This window comes from Typopeltis vanoorti, chromosome 8, assembly GCF_054136105.1.
Source record: "Typopeltis vanoorti isolate ZY-2024b chromosome 8, IOZ_Tvanoo_1.0, whole genome shotgun sequence".
In the NCBI taxonomy this organism is placed as follows: domain Eukaryota; kingdom Metazoa; phylum Arthropoda; class Arachnida; order Uropygi; family Thelyphonidae; genus Typopeltis; species Typopeltis vanoorti.
In genome coordinates, this window is record NC_143556.1 from 82,770,883 (window position 1) to 82,794,598 (window position 23,716).

Here is a 23,716-nt window from a genome sequence, read left to right on the forward strand (position 1 = left end):
AAAATGTCATAAGCAGGACCATAAATTTTGGGTGTATGATCCAGAAACCAATATTCAAGGTTCACAGTGAAAAATACCCAACTAATCTCTGCCAAAGAAGACGCGCCAGTCGAAATCCAATGTCAAAATACTGTTTGACTGTCTTCGTTGTACAGGGGGATTGAGAGCGTAGGTTGTACCAAGATCACTACAGTCAACTCAACTCTGAATATTATAAAGTAGCAAAGGAACATTTGTGGAACGACGGAAAAATATTGCAGAAGTGGGCGAATGGTTTCATGTTACATCACGACAATGCTCCTTGTCACACATTTCTTGTTTTTCGACAGTTCTTGTTGGACCAAAAAATTACGGTGCGCTCACATCCGCCGTATGCGCCCGATTTAGCACTGTGAATTCTGGCTCTTACCGTTGAAATCGACGATGAAGGGAAAAGCGTTTTACATCAATACAAGAAATTCAAGAGGCCACTACAGAGGATCGAAAAAGATCTGGAAAAAAGTGACTTTTAGAACTCTTTCAAAATGACTGGAACATTAGGACAAGTGTGTGTGTGTGTGTGTGTGTGTGTGTGTGTGTGTGTGTGTGTGTGTGTGTGTGTGTGTGTGTGTGTGTGTGTGTGTGTGTGTGTGTGTGTGTGTGTGTGTGTGTGTGTGTGTGTGTGTGTGTGTGTGTGTCGCAAGGCAAGAAGAATAATTTACACATTTCCTTATAAGACAGGTTAACTGAACTTTGATTGAAAAATTCTGATGATAAAGGTTCCTCGCATTATGGAGCGTATACATAACCCAGGTCTTTGGAACCAAAAGGCTGTTGATATAAATCGACAGTAAATAATAATTTATAATATCAAAATAATATCAATTAATAAACTGAAATTGCGTATAAGCATTATATCTAAGCCAACATCACTATATTTATATCAGGAGTGCAATTAAAATTCATTCAAAACAGTAATGACCACAGCAAAGTAAAAAAAATAATAATAAAATTCTTAATTTACTTATTAACCATCTTACTCATATCTGTACATTTACCGTTATTCTAAAAAATAATAAAATAAATATAAATATATTTTAAAAAATAACAGTTCTTTATAATGATTGAATTTCATCATAATTTGTCTTTTTGACAATTTGGAAAATTTTTATGAAAACTTTTCATTGTGACAAATAAACTAGAAAAACGACAATCACTTTGTTAAAAATCATCTCGCAAAGTGATTGCATAATTCCATGTTTTAATAATAATAATAATAATAATAATAATAATAATTTTTTATGTGCTTCTAGGTTCATCTGATTGTTTCCTGTTAGTTTTGAACTTAGGCAAAATCGCGTTCTGTTAAAATGGTTTTTTGACCAAACCATAAATTCAGGTGACGTTCACCAACTGCTAGACAACAAGATATCTTGCATGACGTCACCAGTGTCATTTATTTATGCCTGTAGTTTAAATCGAGTTAGAAGACATCTAGATGTCGATGACTCGACTATAGATATTGGGCTTAATAGCTATTGTAAGAGTAGTATGGTGAAGATGATAAATAGACTAGAGCCAACGTCTGCATCGTAACGTTAAAATGTGGCCCAGAAGGATGTGCGTGATAGAAAAGCAATTTAGACTTGGTACTGTTGAAGCACCGCCTGTGGCTCGGCTACGAGTTTTGAGAGATTGATTTATTTTCCAAGCCACTGCAATGGATGTGTCAGTTATACACACTCGTACAAACTTAAGATGCCGGAGGGCTTTAATAAATATGTTACATAGAAATTGGTTGGTATAAGTTGAAATTTCTAAATTCCACAAGGATTATTCCAATTTTGTAGATGTCCCCAAGAGAAACTGATTTTATTTCATTTATTTTTTATGTTTCATGACTATGAAGGTCAAGATTCCACTTTTCATTGCCTAAAAGTCTTATTGAATTATTATAAATTGCATGCTGAGTTGTATAGATTTCAAATGAATTCTGATTCTCAACTGATTTAGTTTTAAATTAACTTATCAATACTTGTTTACATAGGGTTTAACGTTAAAATATTCATACTTATGTGCAGTAGTTATCTAGAGTTTCAGTGTGGACCAAAAGCGATCCAGATAGTTTACAAAAAATAAAAGCAAAAATATATTTACAATAAATTGATATATATATATATATATATGGAAATAAATATTTTTTTTGGCCGATAAGTCAAAAATAAGGAAACTAAAAATTTTTAAAAATTTTTGTTTCATGCCTTAAAACACCATTAAATTTAATATACTATAACAGCTGAATATAGTGAAGTTCAGTATTGATTTCTCTGGGTGGTCGGCGAGGATGGATTGATTCTTTCAATCCAATTCCCTTGGAGGGTAATGGATGGCAATACCGTAGCCAATGAAGTTCTAACTGAGGCTTGGCTATTGCTGTTACTCCCCTGCCATGATCAGAGCTTTAATAGCTCAATAACACCTTATCCCTACACTGTCCTCTACAGATAACGGGGAAGATAAAAAGCATTCTTGTTTCTCCCCTTTAAGCCAGTCCTTATAAGGACTATATAAATTGCTCTGGGTTGATCTGAAATAACATTTCTGTTGGAAACCGTGAGTATTTATATTTATTTATCCTTCCGAGAAGGTAAATTGGACCCAGAAACACACAATTAAAGAATATAATTTACAGATAGAGGATTTAGGATGGATAAATTCTCTAACCTGAGGAACTTTTCCTCAGGTTATTATTCAACACTGATTACAAGCGATAACTGAATGTTATTAACATATAATGTAATACTTATCACAATTATAAATGATGTCATGCTTGGTAGTAATCTACATTTAAAGTTCTCTCGAAAAATGTACTTCGTTGTTTCATAGAAAACAACAATAAATAAATAAAATTAAATTCTTAGCAAATTCGATTAAAAGAAATTCGTCAGTGATTTATATTTATTTTTATACCAGATATTTCTATGAAAATATGCAGATGGTAGACAAAATGTCACATCTAATTCCTGTAAAATTACTTATGGCTACATTCTTAAATGGTTTAGTCTGACATGTTATTCTAAAAACGCCTAGCAATTAAATACAAACTATTTGCAAATTTTTGCAAACAATTTATGCAAAAAGAAGAAAAAAAAACGACATTGTATCTGCATGCGCAAATGAATACGCCTATGTGGCGCCATCTCTCGACAAGTAGACCAATCAATATACACAATTACTGACGAAAATTTTAAGTTGGGCGATTTATTATAAGATCAAAATGGATTTGAATTACTTAAAGCAAGCCAATATATTTTCTTTGTTTCTAAAAACAAATTCGATCTTTTATAAACTTCGAAGCAAATTATAATTTTCTATCCTTAAACATGTATGATAAAAATACCAACACCCCCCCCCCCACCCCGGATATTTTGATTTAGGGGATTTAAGTTGAATGAAACCGAATAATTTTCTTTAATTAAATATGTATTTTCATGATTTTGTTTCAGTGCCGGTATTCAGTATTTCTTCCCTATTTTCAGTTAGTAGGTATGGAATTTTTATAATACATCGTGGAACTATTATTATATTTCGGAATTAATAAAATTGGTAAATTTAATTTAAATCTATTTTATCCAAATACAAATTGACTTAAAATTACCATAAATTAATCACAATATTATATTCATAAGAATCTTCAATTTGAGTGTTTTTCTGACATTTTAATTAAATAACGGTTCTTCGTTGCATGTTTAAAATATTTGAAAGTATTTCCAATAGTTAAAGTACAGTAAGACCCTCGTATCCGCGGTTTCACTTATCCACGGTCAACCCCGGTCCGAAGATATTAACATACGAAAGGTCAACTTACGAAACTTTCATAGTCTCTACAAACATTCGGCTTTGAAATAATGGTGGATCTAATATCCACTTTACCTATGTAATTTTACATCGCCGATATGAAGCCATATGGCTCTTTCTTTTAGTAATAGACAGTTCGGCTGATTGCAGAGATTGTCCAACACCAGGGCAACTCGTTGCAAAGGTGGAGAAAGCTACACACTTCTGAGGTTGCTAAGATTCCATTCACATTCAGATAACTTTATTACAGTATGTTGTTATAATTGTTCTCTTTTATTATTAGTTACTGTTGTTAATATCTTACTGTTTTTTAATTTATAAATTAAACTTTGTCATAGGTATTTATGTATAGGAAAAAAACATAGTATATATAGGGTTCGCTACTACCCGCGGTTTCAGGTATTCGCGGAAGACGATATTACCAAACTCTGCGGATACGGGGGGGGGGGGGGGCTACTGCATTTCCAATAGTTAAGGTTTTTTTTTTGTTTTGCTTTCGCGGAACTTTTTTATTAGAAGCATTTGGACGTTTATTCCATATTTCAGTGCTCTTTCAACTAGAAGGATATAAAAATATCGTTAAAGAGTGCTATCTGCTCTGGATATTCTCGTGCTGTATTATGGAGCAGTAATTGTCTATGCATGCTATGATGTAGGCAAGTTCTGCTCCATAAATGATGATATGTCTCGATCATCCTTTTTTTTTTCTTTTACTTTGAAATATATTTTTGGCCAAAAGAATCAGTGTTTGTGCTGCAAAAGAACTTTACGGAAAGCCGTTACGTAGCTTTATGGTCCTTTAACTACTTCGTCCATTTACTTTAAAGTTGTCGAATCTTGTCTATAGGTGGCGTATCGAAACTCGTTTTATGTATTACATATATAAAATTAAAACCAGTTCTGATACGCCACCTATCGTCAATATGTTGTGTGTAAGCAATAAATAAATAAATAAAATCTATATTCTCTTGAAACTATAAACAGAAGTTATACGTTAAATTTATTAAACATTAAATTATAAAAATAAATTATTTGCATTTATACATTATTATTATTGCAAAAATAAAAAATAAAAATAAAAAAGAATAAGTCAAATGTTACATAATTGTAGTTATTATTTTATGTATACATTATTGTTCTTCAGATGTGCATAATTGGTTTAGTGTTAGATTCTGGCAATATGCCATTCAGTCATATTTACATAGACATGATTTGACACTCAGGTTTGTAGATTTATTCCATTCTTTGCATCATTTTAAAATAAATCAAACTTACAAATATCTGCACATACATAAATAATCCAGTTTGATGGAATACTCTGCACTTCTTATTGTCGATAGTCAATACCTTATTTGATCGATTGACCTCTTTCTTCCCGCAGACCCGAAGATCATAAAACCTTGGATGAGAATCCGAAAGTCGTATATTCACATACAGTTCATTGCTCTTCTGGGACACACAAGAAAAAAAAAAAGAAAATGTCTTCTGTGAAGACATTTTCTTTCTTTTTTTTTTTTTTTTTTTACTTTTCATCAGTTTACCGTGCATCGATCTCGAAACGTCGACCGTCCTCTAAAAGGAATTTTGATAATAAAAAAAGAAAGTTCCTTCTTATTTTTAATGCATTTTTGAATTCACATAGTGATTCGGAAAAAAATATAATGCATAATATTCATTTAAGAGATGAATAACTTTGGTTTTAATTCTTTATTTTTTTTTCTTTTAAATCTACGTATGTTCATTTTACCAATACAGTTCAATTAGTATGCAGGGCTACTGCTGGGTATAATACTATTTTTAAAGCTTTTATTTATATTTTAAATCAAAAACACACATTCTGTTGTCATATATTTATCCTGATTGCTCTCTAATTCAAATATTCCTTCTCATTAGGACTACACTATTACATTGTATCTGAATCAGTATTGGAAAGATGAACGCCTTGCATTCAGTTCTGGCAATTTTGAACTAACTTTGTCCGGGGATTTTGCCGAAAAGATTTGGGTACCAGATACTTTTTTTGCCAATGACAAAAATTCTTTTCTTCATGAAGTCACCGAAAAAAACAAAATGGTGAGGTTAAAGTCTGATGGAACAATAGCCTATGGAATGAGGTAAGCCGAAATCTATACGTTCACGTCTGCAAATTTTTTGAAATCTGAAAAATAAACACTGAATTAGCTTATTATTATTATTATTATTATTCCTAATATTTAGCTAGAATACTACTATAATCACTGTTTTGTCGCCACTATCGTACTTGCATCACTTATCATCATAATCATCACTTTTATCACACAATTATCATCATTATTGTATTACCACTATTGTATTTACTCTTATGGCATTTAACAACCAATAGTTTTATTTCCATAAGCAATAATCAATAGCCTTCATTTAGAAAAACCGTGATTCAATTATATTCAACATTTCCAGCTTTACTGATTGTAGATAATTTCTATCATCTGGTGTGATCACAATGATTTTTAATACTTTATTATGTCTTGAATACATATAGTAATTAGATTATAAAATTATAGAAATTACAAAATTTTAAAATTCTAAAAATTACATACATATAATAGTAATAAGAATCGTATTTGTTTTTAAATCCAGTGATTATTAAAATTATGATTATATATTATGCATTTACAATACATATTATAGTTGTTTTTTTAACAATGAATTTCATATAAATTTTCTTTTTTTTTTATATAATATATTAATAGTATACTGTTATTGTAGATGGTAACTACTATTCCCATGTGGCAGTTGAATAAGATTACATTTTTTACAGTATTTATAGTATAACAATAAGTTATATATTTTAAAATGTTTGCTTTTTAATGTATTTAAGCACTGTAACTACAACACTTGAATGTAATAAATGGATTTTGTTTTCTTCCTGTTGATCTCAGTTGAGATGTAATGTTTCAGCTTGCATCCTCGAAGCTTTTTAGTAAGCTTATTTGAAGATGGCATCGGTTAAATATCTTTTAATAATTTGATTCTGTGTTGGAAGTAAGCTGATGTTTGAGGTCAAATGAATGATCTGAAAGGTCTGATCAGAGAGGAATTGCCGATATATTCTGGTGTCATTGCATCTGTCTTGATGGTATACATTCATTTTTATTATGGTCTTCTTTTTGAACTAATTAGGAGACTTTTTTTCACTGTAGCAGCCTTTCTATGTCTTCTGAGCTTTTGATTTGTATCGGTTTTGAAGGTTGAGACTTCCTCAAAAATAACTTGGCATCTCTGATCCACAAAAATTAACTTGTAAATTAAACAGTAACTGTTTCTGTTTTGCTTTTCTTGCTTGGTACAAGAGATCCTGGTTGAATGGTGTTAAATATTTCGATAGGAAAATTGATGTATTGTCTTGAATGCGTTCAAGCCCTTGGCAACTGGTTTTTTTTTTTGTCTGCTGGCTTTTATGAGATTGTCTCTTGTGGACTTGCTTGTAAAACGAACTATGACTGGTACAGGTCGTGGCAAGCCTTGCTTTTTACTCTTCCTAGGAATCCGATTTATGGTCTGAATATCGTTAAGCTGTAGAGGGATATCAATTGCTTGGCCTAATTTTAAAACTACGTGTGGTTTTCTGAGGTTTTCTTTAGGTGTTTCAGGAAGACCGTTTATAACAAGATCTTCTTTATGTTGTTGCTGATTTAAACGTTCGTATTGTAGTTTTAGGGAATTAAGTTCTTGGCAGAGTTCAGATGTCTTTTTCATTAAATTGTGTTACCTGTCAGTTACTGTGTTAATGCTGATTTTGAGGTCTTTTACCGTTTAGAACACTTCTATCACTGCTAAATTATTATGTTTGACCAAATCCTCATATTCACTAGATTTGTTTGTTATTTGTTCGTTCTGTTTATCAAAGAGTTCTTGCACGAAATCTACTAAGCTGTCTTTTATAGTCTCTAGACCGTTTTCTATTAGTATATTTATGGAGTTCAAATTACAGGGCTCACATCTATTTTTTGTCTGTTCCATTCGTCATCTGATTTTCCCTCCGGTATAATCGACTGTGATGTAGGTGGCTGCCTTAAGTGCGTTTCTCCTTCCAGAGTAGGCACTTCCATTCCTTGCGTGTTGCATTGGATTTATGGTGCCAGGTTGTTTATGAAAGGCCGGCGCATGTAAAGTGTAGATTCCTAAGGCATTTGCTACAGGTTATATTATTTCTTGTATGATAAATCCTTCAGGCATTTGTTGCACTTCATGACTCACCTTTCTTCCCTTGGGCAACTGTAGTGTGATTGCAAAGGTGGTGACGTCCTTTTTTCTTCGCTCGTTGTTGACCACGGTCCTCTCTGTGCACCACTTCAAAATTTGGTTTCTTCTTAGCCGATTTCAGTGACTTTTATATCACTGTCTTCGGCGTGGCAAGTAGAGTTACATGGGAACACTTTGAACTTAAGCACAGTAGTTATGACCACTTCAAACTATAAAAAACGGGAGCAGCCATATAACCATGTGCCTGTTTGTATACCTACACAGCACCCTATCATTTTTCTTAATTATTAATAGTATTAATTGCTAATAACTGAATTACCAGAATCCTACATAATATCATATTTACTGTTCTTATATGAGTTTTTAAGTTTATTCTTGATTTTTTCAAACCGAAAAAAATCCTCGTAAGCAGTTTTATATATAGAACGTATTGAAAAAATCGTAATATTTTATATCAATAACATGAAAGTATGTTATATAATAAAACATTGGAAGGCAGAGCGGTTAAGTGCTGTAAAATCCAAGTATAACATAGAGTTGGACAGAATACAGTATGGCAGACTGTTACATAAATTGGAGAAAATGGGTTTGGGTTATACAATATTAGCATGGATAAGAGGATGGCTGACTGACAGATATCAAAAAGTGGTTTATGGGGATCTTAGTCTGCAAGGTTTAAGGTAACAAGTGGTGTACCACAAAGATCAGTGCTTGGTCCACTGTTATTCAATCTATACATTAATCAAATTGTAAAGGATTTGACAAGTGACATACAGTTATTTGCTGCTGCTGATGATGATGATGCAAAGATAGGTAATCACGAATGCTGTTGATATGCAGTCTTTGAAGAATGATTTGAATAGGCTGGAATTGTAGGCATGGAAAAATGGATCCCAGTTCATTGTCAGTAGATGTAAAGTCATTCGCTGCGGCATGATTAGATATCCAACGTCGTATTATATTGGTGGGATTCGGCTAGAAGAAACTGATAATGCTAAGGAATCTTGGAGTGTTGATAGATAGGAAGTTGAAGTTTAAGGGCCATGTAGCGAAGTTTGCAAATACAATTCAAACGATAATTACAATGCTGTAACGAATGTTCATATGGAAAGATAAGGATGTTATTTTCCACTTTACAAGGCCTTGATAAGAACTCACCGGGACTATTGTGTGCAGGTCTGGTCTCCTGGTTTCCGTTGTGATTCTGATATATTAGAGAGAGTACGTTATAGAGGGCGCAGAGTGAACGTTTGTTGATAAATTTGCTCCTGGGTTATACTTAAATCTAAGTAATTGTATTGATATAATCACCTTTCAAATGTTCTCTAATGAATTGTCTCAGTAATATGAAAAATTAGAGTGTATTAATTATCGAAATTGATTCAGTCGTTCCTGTAAACTAGTTCTTCAAATATTTCAAGCCATGTGTTGCGTCAACCGCCATTCTCACCTTGACGTTACCTATTAATCCTTCAAGGTGAACAGCCGAGATCCAACGTTGTCCAACGCTAATTGTAACAGCTGTAAAGACATTTCTAGGATAAAAGAAGTCATTAAAGTCACTAAGATGAAAAAAGTCATAAAAAAGTTAACCACTGCAAGTATTTTTAAAAATTGCCTATCCAATCTGCTGTTGTTCAACGGTCGCCATTGGGCTAGTATACAAGGTGAGTACCTAGAACAAATAGGCTTAACGTTAAGCACTAAACTGTAACATAATGGGAATCCGCTGCAAAGTTTGTGAAGAGACATGTATTGATGTTATATCTATTATGAAGTGTGCAGATAAGTGCAAAAGTAGTTATCATTTTTATTGTGCTGGTCTCAGCGAAAGCCAATTTAAAAAGCTCCCCAAAGACAGGAAACAAAATTGGAAATGCGCTTCTTGCAAATTCGGCGAACAACAAAGACCGGCAACTTCTCCTAGGGGTGACGATTCGTGCATTTGAGAGATTAGTAATGCAGACAATATATGTATAACGGATTTAATGGGATTAATAAAAGAATTAAAAAAAAGAGACATCAACGACTTAAGAAGTTCGACTGAATATACCTCGAAAAAAATAGATGATTTTCTGGGTATCTTGCTGGCCTAACACAAGAAGTTAACTAACTTAAAACAAAGAACTATGAACTAGAAAATGCAAATATGGAGCTGCGTAGGGAAGCTGAAAAGAATTCATGAAGCTGGATGATTTGGATCAACAGGCAATTAGCTCAAACCTAGAAGTTATTGGTGTTCCTCATGAGCCACGTGAAAATGTGCATGAAATAGCGAAGAAAATTGCATGTAAAATCAAAATTAGCTATAATTAAGATGATATTGAGGCTATACATCGTGTTCCTAGTGGACAGAAAAACAGACCAATACCTATCCTTATAAAATTTAAAAGTAAAACGATCAGAGACAAATGGCTGGACAGAAACAAAAGTATCAAATATAGACTAAGTACAACTGATAATATGACAGTTTTAAGGACAGTAAAATATATTTAAACGAGCACTTGACTGGAAACCTAAAACACCTACTATTTATTGCCAAGAAATGTAAAGAAGAAGTCAACTACAAATATCTCTGGGTCAAATAGGGCAAAGTTTTCATGAGAAGAGACGACACATCTAAAATATGGCGCATCAGATACGAAGAAGACTTATCTAAACTCCGAGAAAACAGCGAGAGTAATAACTAATTACGAACAACAATGACAGATGAGAATAATAACTGTGATGCCCCTTTTCATAAATGTGTAATTTGTCATGATTCAGTGGAATTAAGAAACTTTTTATCCTCAGACACTGTAAGTACCTAGAAAATTTTGCATATAAATATAAGAAGTATTCGAGATAAATTAAAGCACATTGAATTACTACTAGACAATTTAAATTATCGGCTAGATGTTCTCATATTAAAAGAAATCTGGGTTAAAGACGAAGAAATTGATTTGTACCAATTAAGCGGATTTAAAAATTATTATCAATGTAGAAATTATAACAAATCTGGATGAGTAATTATTATATCTTCCCAGGATATAATAATTACTCATCCAGATCCATTAGTAACATTACTAACATAAAAATGAAAACAGCTGAAAATGTCAATTTATATTTAGAACATCATAATATATACATATAATGGCTGTATATAGGTGGCATTATTACACAGTGTCCAACTTTATACAAGAACTCGAGTGTAGTCTGGATGAGATCAGAAGTGACAATGTTCTCATAATTGGGGATATGAATATTCATTTGCTGAGGAATAGCGGATCCTCTCAGGATTATCTAGATCTACTTGCCATGCATGGACTTGAACAATATATTCATGACCCCACGAGCGAATTCATTGGCGGTAGAACGTGACTAGATCATGTATTCGGGAGAACATTAAGTGGAAACAAAATCCAAGCAGCAGTTCTGCGCCAACCTCTCGCGGATCACTTTCCAATCGGTATTAAAGTGCATTTGTAAGTACAGCACAAAGATAGTACAACCGAAAACATCCCCTACACAACAATTGACTCGAGAGTATTGAAACGTAACTTAAATACTGTCTCCTGGGAAGATATAATGATGGAAACAAATACTGATACATTGTATCAAAAATGTATTGTAATATTGAACAAATACAACACTCAATTAAAGTTAAAATAATAGACAAAATGAAAGAAACAAAGCTCTGGATTACACAGGAAATCAGACACTACATAAAAAGTAGAGATAAAGTGTATAAAAAGTTTAAAAAATACCCCCACAATCAATATTATGAACAAAGTTTCAAGTACTATAGAAATCTAATACATCATAAATTAAAAGAAAGTAAAAACGAGTACTACAGAAATGATTCCTAAAATGCCAAGGAAATCCCAGAAAACAATGGAAGTTTGTGAATAAATTAATCGGTAAAGATACACACAAACAAAACCTCCTCATACTTAAAGATATCGATAGGAATAGAGAAAATGGAGACAGAGGATTAGCGGAAGAATTCAATAACCATTTTGGCACAGTCAGTGAAAGCATTCTGAAAAATGCTAAACCCAACCCTCAGAATTGCAATGTTATCAAGTCTCTCGAGAGTGACTTGATAACTCCATATATCTTTTCCCCACTTGTGAAAACGAAATCAAAAATGTTACAGCTAGCCTAAAAAAAATCAAAACTTCCGGATATGATGGTATTAACACAAACTTTGTGAAAGAATTCCGAATGTACATCTCTCTCCTTGTTCACTGGGTATCTACAGATGCCGTATGGTCACTCCGATGCTCGATGATGTTCTGCACCAAGCCTCGCCATGTAGTCCTATTGCTTGATTTTCTGGCAGCCTCAACTCTCCGAAGATCAGTCACTCCACACACGCCATCCATCCATCTCATTGATGGTCTACCCCTGCCTCTTTTTACAGGAACTTTACCTTCTATTACTATTCTGAGAAGTCCTCCTTCCATCCTTTCTATGTGTCCAAAATATTTTCACTTTCTTCTGTCAATATCCTTAAGGAGACTTAAAGTTCTACTAATCTTTTTTAACACCCATTCATTTGTACGCCTTTCAGTATATGATATCCTCAACAGTCTTCTGTAACACCACATCTCAAAAACAGATATCCGTTTCTTATCTCACTTCTTTAGGTTCCAAATCTCACATCCATAAGTCGCTGTCGGAAAAACAACTGCATCTAAAATCCTCAACTTTGTTCCCATGGAGATAGATCCATCCTTCCAGATTTTAGACAGGTCTTTGACTGTTGTTTTAGTCATTCCTAACCTTTTTCTGACATCTTATGAACAGCAATTCTTCACATTAATAATGGATCCCAGGTACTTAAACTTTCTGACTTCCTCAATTCTTTCTCCATTAAGATACACTTGTTTCTCAAGAGCTTCTCTGTTTTCTTTTCCTTTGAGAACCATGATCTTTGTCTTGCTAGAATTGAGTTGAAGTCCTCTGTTATTTCTGATCTTGTTAACTTTGTCAAGAATTAGTCCTAGTTCTTCCATGTCATTACAAAAGAGTACTGTATCATCAGCGTACCTCAGATTACTGATCAATCTACCTCTTATCCTAATTCCTGTCCTGAGCTCATCCAATGCTTCACGCATGATGTCCTCTGCATATATATACTAAACAAGTGAGGAGAAAGTAAACATCCTTGTTTAACTCCTTTTCCAACTTGAAGCCAGTCAGTCAATCCAACACCTGTTCTTACTGTGGCTTCTTGCTCCTTATACAAGTTGGCTATCAACCTGATAGTGTGTTGAGGAAAACCCATTCTTTTCATTACTTCCCACAGTTTCACATGCCCGACATAGTCAAAAGCTTTAGAGTAGTCTAAGGAACATATTACCAGAGGGAGTCTGAATTCTTTATATTTTTCTATGATCTGTCTAAGGCAAAGGATCTGATCTCTGGTGCCCCTAACTTTCCTAAAACCTACTTGTTCCTCTGGCATCTCTGCTTCAACTTTGGCCTCAGTCCTATTTAGCATGATCTTTAATAAAATTTTTCTTGCATGAGATATCAAACTAATAGTTCTATAATTCTTACATGCCTTCATATCACCTTTCTTGTGTAGTGGTATGAAAACTGACTTCTTCCAGTCTCTAGGCCACGATCCTGTCTCCCATATCCTTGCAATCAATCTATGAAACACTCTTATCCCTCCATTCCCTGTGTCCTTAATTAACTCTGCTGGGATTTCATCTGCACCTGGGGCCTTATTGCTGTTGAGCTGCTTAACTGCTCTTTCAACTTCATGCCTAAGTGGAGGAGGTTCCAAATCAAAATTTTCTTGGTGAAGAACTACGCATTTTCTTTATCCACTCCGCTGTACACTTCCTCACAGTATTCTTTCCATCTGTTTTTGATTTCCAACTCTTCTGTTAGTAATGATCCATTCCTGTCTTTGATGACATTCAATTTAGGCTTAAACTTGTGCTTTAAGCCACGAACTAAATAAAACATCCTTTTATAATTATGCCTTTTCATCTGGAACTCTATTTCTTCACATTTATTAGTATAGAAGTTTTACTTGTCCTGCTTGATGGCTCTTCTGATTTCTCTATGTAATCTCTTGTATTCTTCGGTCCCTGTGTCTCTTTGTTTTTCCAACCGCCTTCTTTTGATTAGTTCCCATGTTTAATCCGATGTCCATGGGTCTCTTTGTTTTCTTATTGGGCCGAGATACGTCTTCGCTGTATCTGTATTATCATCATGGCTCCTTCCCAAAGCATTTCTGGTGAGATTTCCTGATTGGTCTCCAAAAATCATCCAGCTGAGTTGATGTTTCGTCTGTGAATCCACTAGGAATTACTCTAACATCCAATCTAGTGGAATGTGCCTGACCTGGAAGTCTTAGTCTTACTTTGGCTCTTACCAGTTGATGGTCTGTACCACAATCTGCTCCAGGACAAGTATGCGCATCAGAGATGCTTGTCTTCCACCGCTGTAATCAATCTGGTGCCTTGACCTATCAATGTTAGATGTCCAGGTATAGGTCCGTCGTGGATGTTTCTGGAAGCAGGTATTGGTAATAACTAATCTGTTAGCACGGGAAAATTCCAACAGTCTTTCACCATGGGTGTTACGTTCACCCAGACCAAACATGCCAGACTCCGGCCTGACTCTCATACTCTTTCCCACTTTTGCATTTAAGCCTCCTAAGATGTACAGTATGTCTCTCCTTGGTAGGCAGTCCAAAACAGTTTGTAAGTTTTCATAGAATTCTTCACTCTCTTCTTTAGGCCTATCCGTACATCATAAATATATGTACATCATAGAACCCCTAATGTATATTTTAAACTTATCACTGATGACAGGCACGTTTCCATCAGATTTTAAGAAAGCCGTAGTTGTACCTATTTACAAAAAGGGAAACAAAAATAACTTGATAAATTACAAACTGATCTCCCTTCTAACAGTCTTTTCGAAAAGATTAGAGAAATTGGTAAAATTAGACTCGTGAAATTCTTGGAGAAAAACAACTTCTTTTCAAAGAATCAATTTGGGTTCAGGCAAAAGTTTAGCACAGAACATGCTTTACTGAACTTCACAAACACAGTTTATACCTCCCTTAACGAACATAAACTAACATTAGCAGTATTTCTAGATAATACACAAAGCTTTTGAATCTGTATCACATGAAATTTTAATAAAAAAAATTAGAAGTCATAGGAATACGAGGTACTGCCCTAAACTGGTTCAAAAATTGCTTAAATGCCAGATCTCAAATTGTAAAAATAAACAACAGCTATATCAGCTCAAAACAGTAGACTGCGGTGTACCACAAGGATCTGTCTTGGGACCAATTTTATTTAATATTTATATAAATGACATCTGCAATCTTAAACTAAACAGAAAAATAAATACTTTTGGAGGTGATGCAGTACTAATTTTCTCTACAGACACAACCGAACAAATGAAAATCATCGTGAATGCTGATCTTTTGAAAGTAACAAATTGGTTCCAGTCAAATAAACTCAGTCTGAATATCTCAAAAACTAAATATGTAAATTTTAACTTGCGAAATACAACTGGCAAAATGAACTTCACTGCACAATTAATTTTGCATGATTGGAATTGCAGGACAAATTCAAATTGCAACTGCGAGAAAATAGAAAAAGTCAGTGTAATAACTTACTTGGGATTAAAAATTGATAGTAATTTAAGCTGGAAACCGCATATTACCAATGTCGTAAAGAAAGTAAGGATTATGTTAAACAGATATTACTACCTAAAAGATTCTTAAATTCAAATATGCTAAAAATATTATATTCTGCCTGGATTCAAAGCACACTACAATATTGTATATTAAGTTGGGGAAGAATCTTATCGCACTACTCTGAAACCTTGACTCTCGACTCAGAATAAAGTAATTAAAATCTTAACTAGAAACAGATACAAGGATTTATGTTTATGACTTTATGTTTAAATTTATGGTGTAATAAATACACCATACTAAACATACTACCCCTTAGATATTTATACGTCTATAGGGTACTATTATTCATAAAAAAAGGAAAAAGAATACGTAAATATCAAACAAGATACTTTCCTTAGTAGGCATAAGGGCCTAAAATATTTAGTGCCAAAAGCGAATAAAGAAGCAATAGACGATCATTATATTTATTTAGCGCCAAAAGTATTCAACACACTACCTTTAACAATAAGAAATGAAACTAACTCAAACATATACAAAACTCGATTCAAAGAGTATTTATTTTCTTACAGAAATGAGGAAGCTCTGTTCAAAAATTAATTGTATAAATTATTGGTTTTTTTTAGCATATTTGTATTCAAATATCCAGTCTTATGTGTTATTATAAAATTTAAATGCTATTTAACTGCTTTGTTTTATATTGTTCCTAATTAATTATTATGCAACTTTCTCTGTATGATGAAATTTTATTTTATCTGCGATTTTATTATGTAATTATATTATAATAATATATAATATGTATATTATATGAATGTACATATATGTATATAATGAAAATGAATTACATAAATTTTTTTAACTTTATGCATATCGTAACCTGGATGAGCTATTGCTCTTAGGTTACACATATGATTGTGAAAATTTGGTACTATTAGAGGAAGCGTACAAATAAATAAGCAATGATACTGTTAAAGTACAAAGGACATTGTTAAAAATTATATCAGGATTGTGGAATACTGATTATGAAGACCAATTGAGAATTTGTAGACTACAGAAACTAGCAAAACATTAGAAAGAGGGATGATATGATTGAGACTTACAAACTTCTGAAAGGGTCATACAGGATTTCAATTGATTGAATTTTTCAATTTATGGTGAGTGGGGAAATGACGAGAGAGCATCTCCTTTGGAAGCTAAGAATGAAGGCCGCCAAGTGAGGGCTAGATTTTTCTCTCAGAGGGTGGTGCGTGATTGGAATGGATTGCCATTGGATGTTGTGAATGCAAGTAGTGCGAATGAATTCAAGAATAAGTATGATAGCTGGTGTGTGTATTATGTAGCCTCCCTCGATGAGTCTCTGATTCCCTAGAGGTCTCTCTTAATAATAATAATAATAATAATAATAATAATAATAATAATAATAATAATAATAATAATAATAATAATAATAATAATAATAATAATAATAATATCATGCCATGAAAGCTACAATTTCTCGATTTTATAAACTGTACTATCGATTATTAGATTCTTTTATGTGAATTCTTTCCGAACTAACTTGGGTGCCATAAGCAATGAGCACAGCGAAAAGCTCTTTCAAAGCATCGTCGCTTGTAACAAAATCAGTTCACACATCTTCTCATCCGGATGACGCCACCTGTTACAGAATTTAAAGAAAAAACTGATCTCCTAGCATTACGTGTCTCCAACTCTTGCATAGATGACCATGGCAGATCACCAGCTGCAATATAGAAATAAAGTAAAAGCGACACAATATTGTCATCTGGGAGAAATACATCTGGAAATTCAGTTGTACTCTCCACATGTACATAAAAGCTGTACACCAGGACTTATACCTGTCCTGTATCGTCTCCGCAATCTTTTATACTCAGCTAACAGTTATCCCAATACGTCGAAGCAAACCCACGTTCAACCTACTTCAAAGAGAGCCATAAAATTCTGCCATCAGATTAGCAACTGATTGCTCATCTCAGTCCTTTCCGAAGTAACAGTGAACGTCATAACCCGTCAACAACAGCCATCAATAACAACCATTACCGGTAGGATAAGAGATTCACGGTTCATCTCTTTTCTTAATGGTGTGCTCTCGCTGTTGACATTTACAAATTGGATCGTGTCTGGCATCGAGTTCTTTTCAATAAATCGTCATTCTTTGGTCTTCCTGCAATCCTCTATAATCTCCGTCATGGTGGATAGATTCCTCTAACAATGCCTCTGAGCTACTTTTAGTCACCTACCCTCTTTCCTGTATAACTTTAATTACCTTCTCTCATTGAGATGTAATTCTATCCACAGTTTGGTTGATGGTAGTGCAGCCATTCTTTTTGTTCATTAAACCATGCTGTGTACAAACATCTCGTGCATCAATATACCTTTTATAATCAGTGCATTAAACACGGATCACTATGACTATACCTTTCTTCAACAGAGTGAGAATAACTTGGTTGCTTTCAATCCCTACTCAATCTTGCCTTCTTTCATGAAAAAAGAACCTCAGCCTCTTCCTTTACCTTCACTAATACAAAACTCACCAGGTAGAATTAGATCTCTCTCTCTCTCTCTCTCTCTCTCTCTCTCTCTCTCTCTCTCTCTCTCTCGCTGTTTCTTTCTTTCTTTCTTTCAGACACATTCATTGCCTACAAAAACAATTAGGCATTCTTTTCCACTTCAACCAAGACCATTTTGATCTATCCAGCAGCGGCTCATAGAGTGAGGTGCTAGATAGATCAAATCTACCCATTCTTAGAATAATGTTGATCGCATGTTTAGGGTGGTGCACCTAAAAAAACTCCTGAAACTTCTTGATGCTATCCAAAGGAGAACGACCCCTCTCTAACTGACTCACTTCAACTTCTATCTTACAGTTTCATTTATATGTCTCTTCCACAAGTACTTTCATGGACATTGTTCCACCACATTCTCATCGAATATTCTTTCATTCTTTGATGGGCCTGTTAAAATAACAGCAACCCTGATCATTTTTAGTCCTAACTACAGAAAACACCTGTTTAATTTTTTTTTAACCATCTACTTCTATCCTCTAGAACAGTTTTTGTTAAGATGATTTTTCAATCACTTATAACCTCCAACACTTCAAGAAAGTTGTCTTGAAGTGTTGATGAAATGAAAGGTTTCTACATTCGGGAATGTAGAGCGTGCTCCACACTCGGTGCTGATTACTTAATTATTTTTTAATCACCTGCAACATCCAATATTATTTTAGTAAAAACAGTTTACAGCATTTTTGCTTAAGATCGTAAAGTGAAGTTTAATGCATATTCTTATGGCTCATTCGCATTTGATAACAGAGTGTGGTGTTCTGAAAGAACTACCTTCAATATAATTATCACTCTGTGGATGCTATTTACCGTGAAGTTTAGATTACAGTGATAGATAGGAGTCCTATTTTTGCTCGTTTTGCAGTTTAGACGTTTTTATTGTAATATTCGTGGTTAGATAGTTTCCATCTAAATTACTATGGATGGACAATGGAACCTTCGTTGGGTAGTTCATGGAACTTTTACTGTCTCCTAAATTTTAATGTCATTTTCTTTCATGCGCTTTAATGCATACATATAATGAGGTTTTTTGGGGTACAGCTACCCGTTGCGGGTATTTATTCGCATCGCTAAATAGCATTTTTACTCCCGTACGTGATATAATTTTCATGGCGAATGTTTCATAATCATTAAAGATAACATTTAAGATCTTTCTCTTTGGGTAGTGAGGAGCAGTGTGTGTGTGTGCGTGCGCACGCGAGGAATTCTCCTAGGCTGAATATTGAATAATTTGAATTCCTCGCAATTATTCGGCAATGTGAATAATCATTTCCAACAAAATATTAAATTAAAAAAAAAAAAAAAAACTTTCCGAATTTCTTAATTTTTTTTCAGAGTTTGTTCATTTCTTTTATGATCAAATAAAGTATATTTAGCTGTTTTATTTCAGCTGATTTTAACCGTAATCGTTGTACAGCAGAGTTGGGAAAAGCTGGCTTATTACGCAATTTTAGTAATTTTTTTTTTTACACAACCAGGTTGTGTTTAATCACAGATTTATTGCACTGCTATTTTTCAGCTATTTTGTAATTTACTTATTTATGTCCTTTTCATCTTCATATGAAATCGTGCATCTTAAATACACAAAAAAATTAACTTGTTTTAAAATTATTGTTAGGTAATATTATATTACTTCTAATAGGCTCTTGAACTTTAATAGTCATTGTGTTTGAAATTTTCCGTTGAAATTATCATTCTGAAATCTTCGACTATTTCTTTTAGATTGAGAATAAGTTTCTGAAGATTGTCATCAGAAACCTTTTTTTTTTCTATTGTAAATTCACATTAAAGGATTGCTTTATTAAACAATCTTTGATGTTTTTTTTTCTATTCCATTTTATTATTATGTCATTTAAATAAACATTAAATAGAGGAATGTACTTAAGAAATTTAATATAAATTTTAGTTCCTCTTTCAGATTAAAAAGCATCAATCGACTTTCCTGAAGTGGGAAAAACGTATAATGATTTATTTACCTTTCAAAACACAGTAACAATGCCAAGCTTTTCTGTGAATGATGCTATCTTTCATGTTAATAAAAAAAAAAAAATTGTCACAGCATAAATGTTCTTTCAGTTCTGAAGTTTAGCCTATTCCGATTTTGAATTAAAATGTTAAGCACACTTCAAACCTATTGATACTAATTTACCTTAGACGGAACACCCGTGGTCCTGAAGTAATATAAGTGCGAACAAACTCGTGGCAAAGGCGGCACAAATTACCATTTTAATTTTATAACCTAAGCTGCTTAAATTTAAATATTTTGAGTTTTCAGAAATTTTTAGTCGATCCAGCAGAGGGCAGAAATTCCATTAAGAACTTCACAACCTTCAAAAATATTTACTTAGTGTCACAGGAATTGAGTAAATATTTTGAGCGCTTTCAAGTCAGCTAGTGAGTCAAACAAAGCAAAGAAAGTCAAAAAAGAAAAGCCCCTAGTATGAAATATTGTACCATGGGATTATTTGTACAGCATCAGCTAATGCCTATGACACGCAAATCGTCAGCACAATAAGACAATAATAACGTAGTCATCATTTTAGAAGAGGATGTGCAGTGTTCCAATATATATGGGAACAGTAAATTCCGTATAAATGGAATTGCCTAGTAGCACGCAACCAACGACATGTGCTAAACCCTAACTATAGGGAGTGGGTTGTCCAAGTAGCGCAGCTCCAAATACGACGTCCTATTTACCTTGGGTCCGAGAGTTTTCATTTCGAATCTCGTCTCGGATTAGGGTGGGTGAGGTTGACAACAGTTCTTCCAGGATTGGAGCTTCCCACGTTTTCACGTGTTGGCCGAAGTTCTGTATCTTCCGGGATGAATTTAGATGACTTTTACGTTCGGGCACTAGGGGATTCGTATTACCGCCTATGATTGATTCACTATTGCATACTGATAGCTATATTGTCAGTTAGTGTAAATCAAAATTATCAAAATTTGACCGTGGATTTTGTACTTGTAATCAAAGCTCTTTTATAGTGCAGTCATGACAATCACTCTCATTAGAAATGTCTGAATTCGCACTCTGTCCAACTCTAACCTTTATATGGACATTTCATCTGAAGCTAAAGCAGATACGGAGCGGGTGTTTTTTGTACATGAACATCGGGTTCTTTATTCCGTAAAAAAAAACATGATGTACAACCCTCATAAACTTATCTTCTGCCGTTATTATTTATTGTTATTGTTATTATTTGACACCTCCAGGGAGTCCAAAGACTCATCGAGGGAGGGCACCTGCTCAACAACTCCGTCTCTACCATTCAATCATCAACTGACTGAGACTACACCAACGCCATCTACCGCCGACCACCACTGGTATTTTTACAGATAATCACAAACATCCATGCCCACGGTGGGATTCAAATCCTCAGCCTTTTGGCTAGAGAGCGGATACGCTGTCCACTCGGCCAACCGATAATTTAGATTCCTTTTGTAATTATACAAAACTAAAAACAGCTAAAAATTAATTACACTCGGAGCTAACTACTTTATTGTGTATGAAGTAGTTCATTGGCAGTGGAAGTCATTGTGCATCAGAATTAGTCCAACGATGCCGCTTAAGAGAACATCTTGCTTCAGTACTACAATGAGTAGGAAACTGAGCTAATAATACCAGGCGAATGTTGTTGTTATTATTATTATTATTATTATTATTATTATTATTATTATTATTATTATTATTATTATTATTATTATTACGTGACACTTCCAAGGAGTCCAAAGACTCATCGAGGGAGGGCACTCACTCTACAACTCTTCGTCTCTAACACTCAATCCACCAACTACAACGAACCTCAACTACCTTCATCATCTACACCAACGCCATCTACCGCCTACTACCACCACTAGTATTTTCACAGACAATCACAAACATCCATACCCACGGCGGGATTCGCTAACAATTCGGCCAACTAGGCGAGAATATCATTTATATCTGCTATAAACTCATCGCCAATGAATTTTAGGTGTATTTTTCAGCGTGGAGACCATAATTTAGTTTTTATATAAAAAATGTGTAGAGATTTTTATTTTGAATATATGCAATATGGGAACTGCAAGCCAGGATGAACTAAACAGATAGCATCTTTTCTCGTTGTAGATTCTTCAAATTCCATCTTGGGCATGGATTTTGCGCAAGTGTTTAGGCGGTGCATGATGATGATGATGAATGCCACAGCCGTGTGTGAACCCATGCAGCTTACTCGGGGATTTAATAGTTTCATGATTGATTGTAAAGCAGGGTTCTGCATTATATAACCCTTAGAGCACACACACACACACACACACACACACACACACACACACACACACACACACACACACACACACACACACACACACACACACACACACACACACACACACACACACACACAGTACTCATACTAATGAACTATTGGTTTATAATTCTTTGTAGGGGATTTATATATATAAAAAAATCTCAGAAATTAGTGCCATGTTCTTATTTTGTACAAAAATAATGTTTGTAAGAAATTCGTCCGTAATATTCAGTATTATTAGGTAATTAAATATCAGATACGCATTGCAACTCATAGAATGTTTCCCATAGTCTTTCTTCGGAACAGAACCTTTTCCAGTACAGTTTAACCTCTTCGATTAACTCTAAATAAATTAAGCTCAACTTTGAAGCGGGAGACTTGAGTGGCCATCACAAGCGTATCCCCATGAACTGAAATTCCGTCTTTCTGCGTGTCTATGGGGGAGAGAGAGAGAGAATGCTGCGCGGGAAATTCTCCTTCCACATCGGTCATCCATTCATCATTAGGAATTAGTAGAAGGCTGATTGCACAAACTCACCTATGGAATGTGTGACAGAGATTGACTATATGAACACCAAGTGCACAGGTGGCATATGCCATATTGAATGATTTGTGCAGGAGTTCGTGCGATCCCTTAATGTTCTATTTGCTACTGTTTGGGAAATTATGAATCCGCTTTGGGACACTTCCAATTATCTTCGACAACGTAAAACGCATTGTGACACACCCGAATTTCTAATAATTGAGAAATTCAACATTTCCAATTAAAGGAACAGTTTACAATTTTTTGTATTTTATCAGCATAGCAACACCTCATTCATGAGCTTTGTTGATCTCAATAAAATAAAAAAATTAAAATTTCAAATCTGTATTTTATGATTTTATTTAATTCATCATCATCATCATCATGCGCATCAAGGATTTAGTCCTAGAATGGCCTTCCTGCCTTAGAAGTCTTCGTTGGATCTCTTAAGAGGACGTCCTGGTTTTCTTTTTCCTAATAGCTTGTACTTGAAGGCTTGTTTTGGTAATCTTTCTGTTTTCATTCTTTGAACGTGTTCCATCAATTTATGTTTATATGTTTTAATTTTTTCTATTACTGGTTCTTGGTT

The 23,716-nt window shown here is 34.1% G+C and overlaps 1 protein-coding gene across 2 annotated transcripts in view; it reads left to right on the forward strand.

Annotated features, from left to right (window-relative positions):
* LOC150104170 (gamma-aminobutyric acid receptor subunit beta-like) overlaps positions 1-23,716 on the forward strand; it is a 224,497-nt gene that overhangs the window by 34,266 nt on the left and 166,515 nt on the right. For both annotated transcript variants that reach the window (XM_090396791.1, XM_090396793.1), the window contains exon 4: positions 5,731-5,951. In XM_090396791.1, coding sequence (XP_090252917.1) covers positions 5,731-5,951 — 221 coding nt within the window. The remainder of the gene's footprint in view (positions 1-5,730; positions 5,952-23,716) is intronic.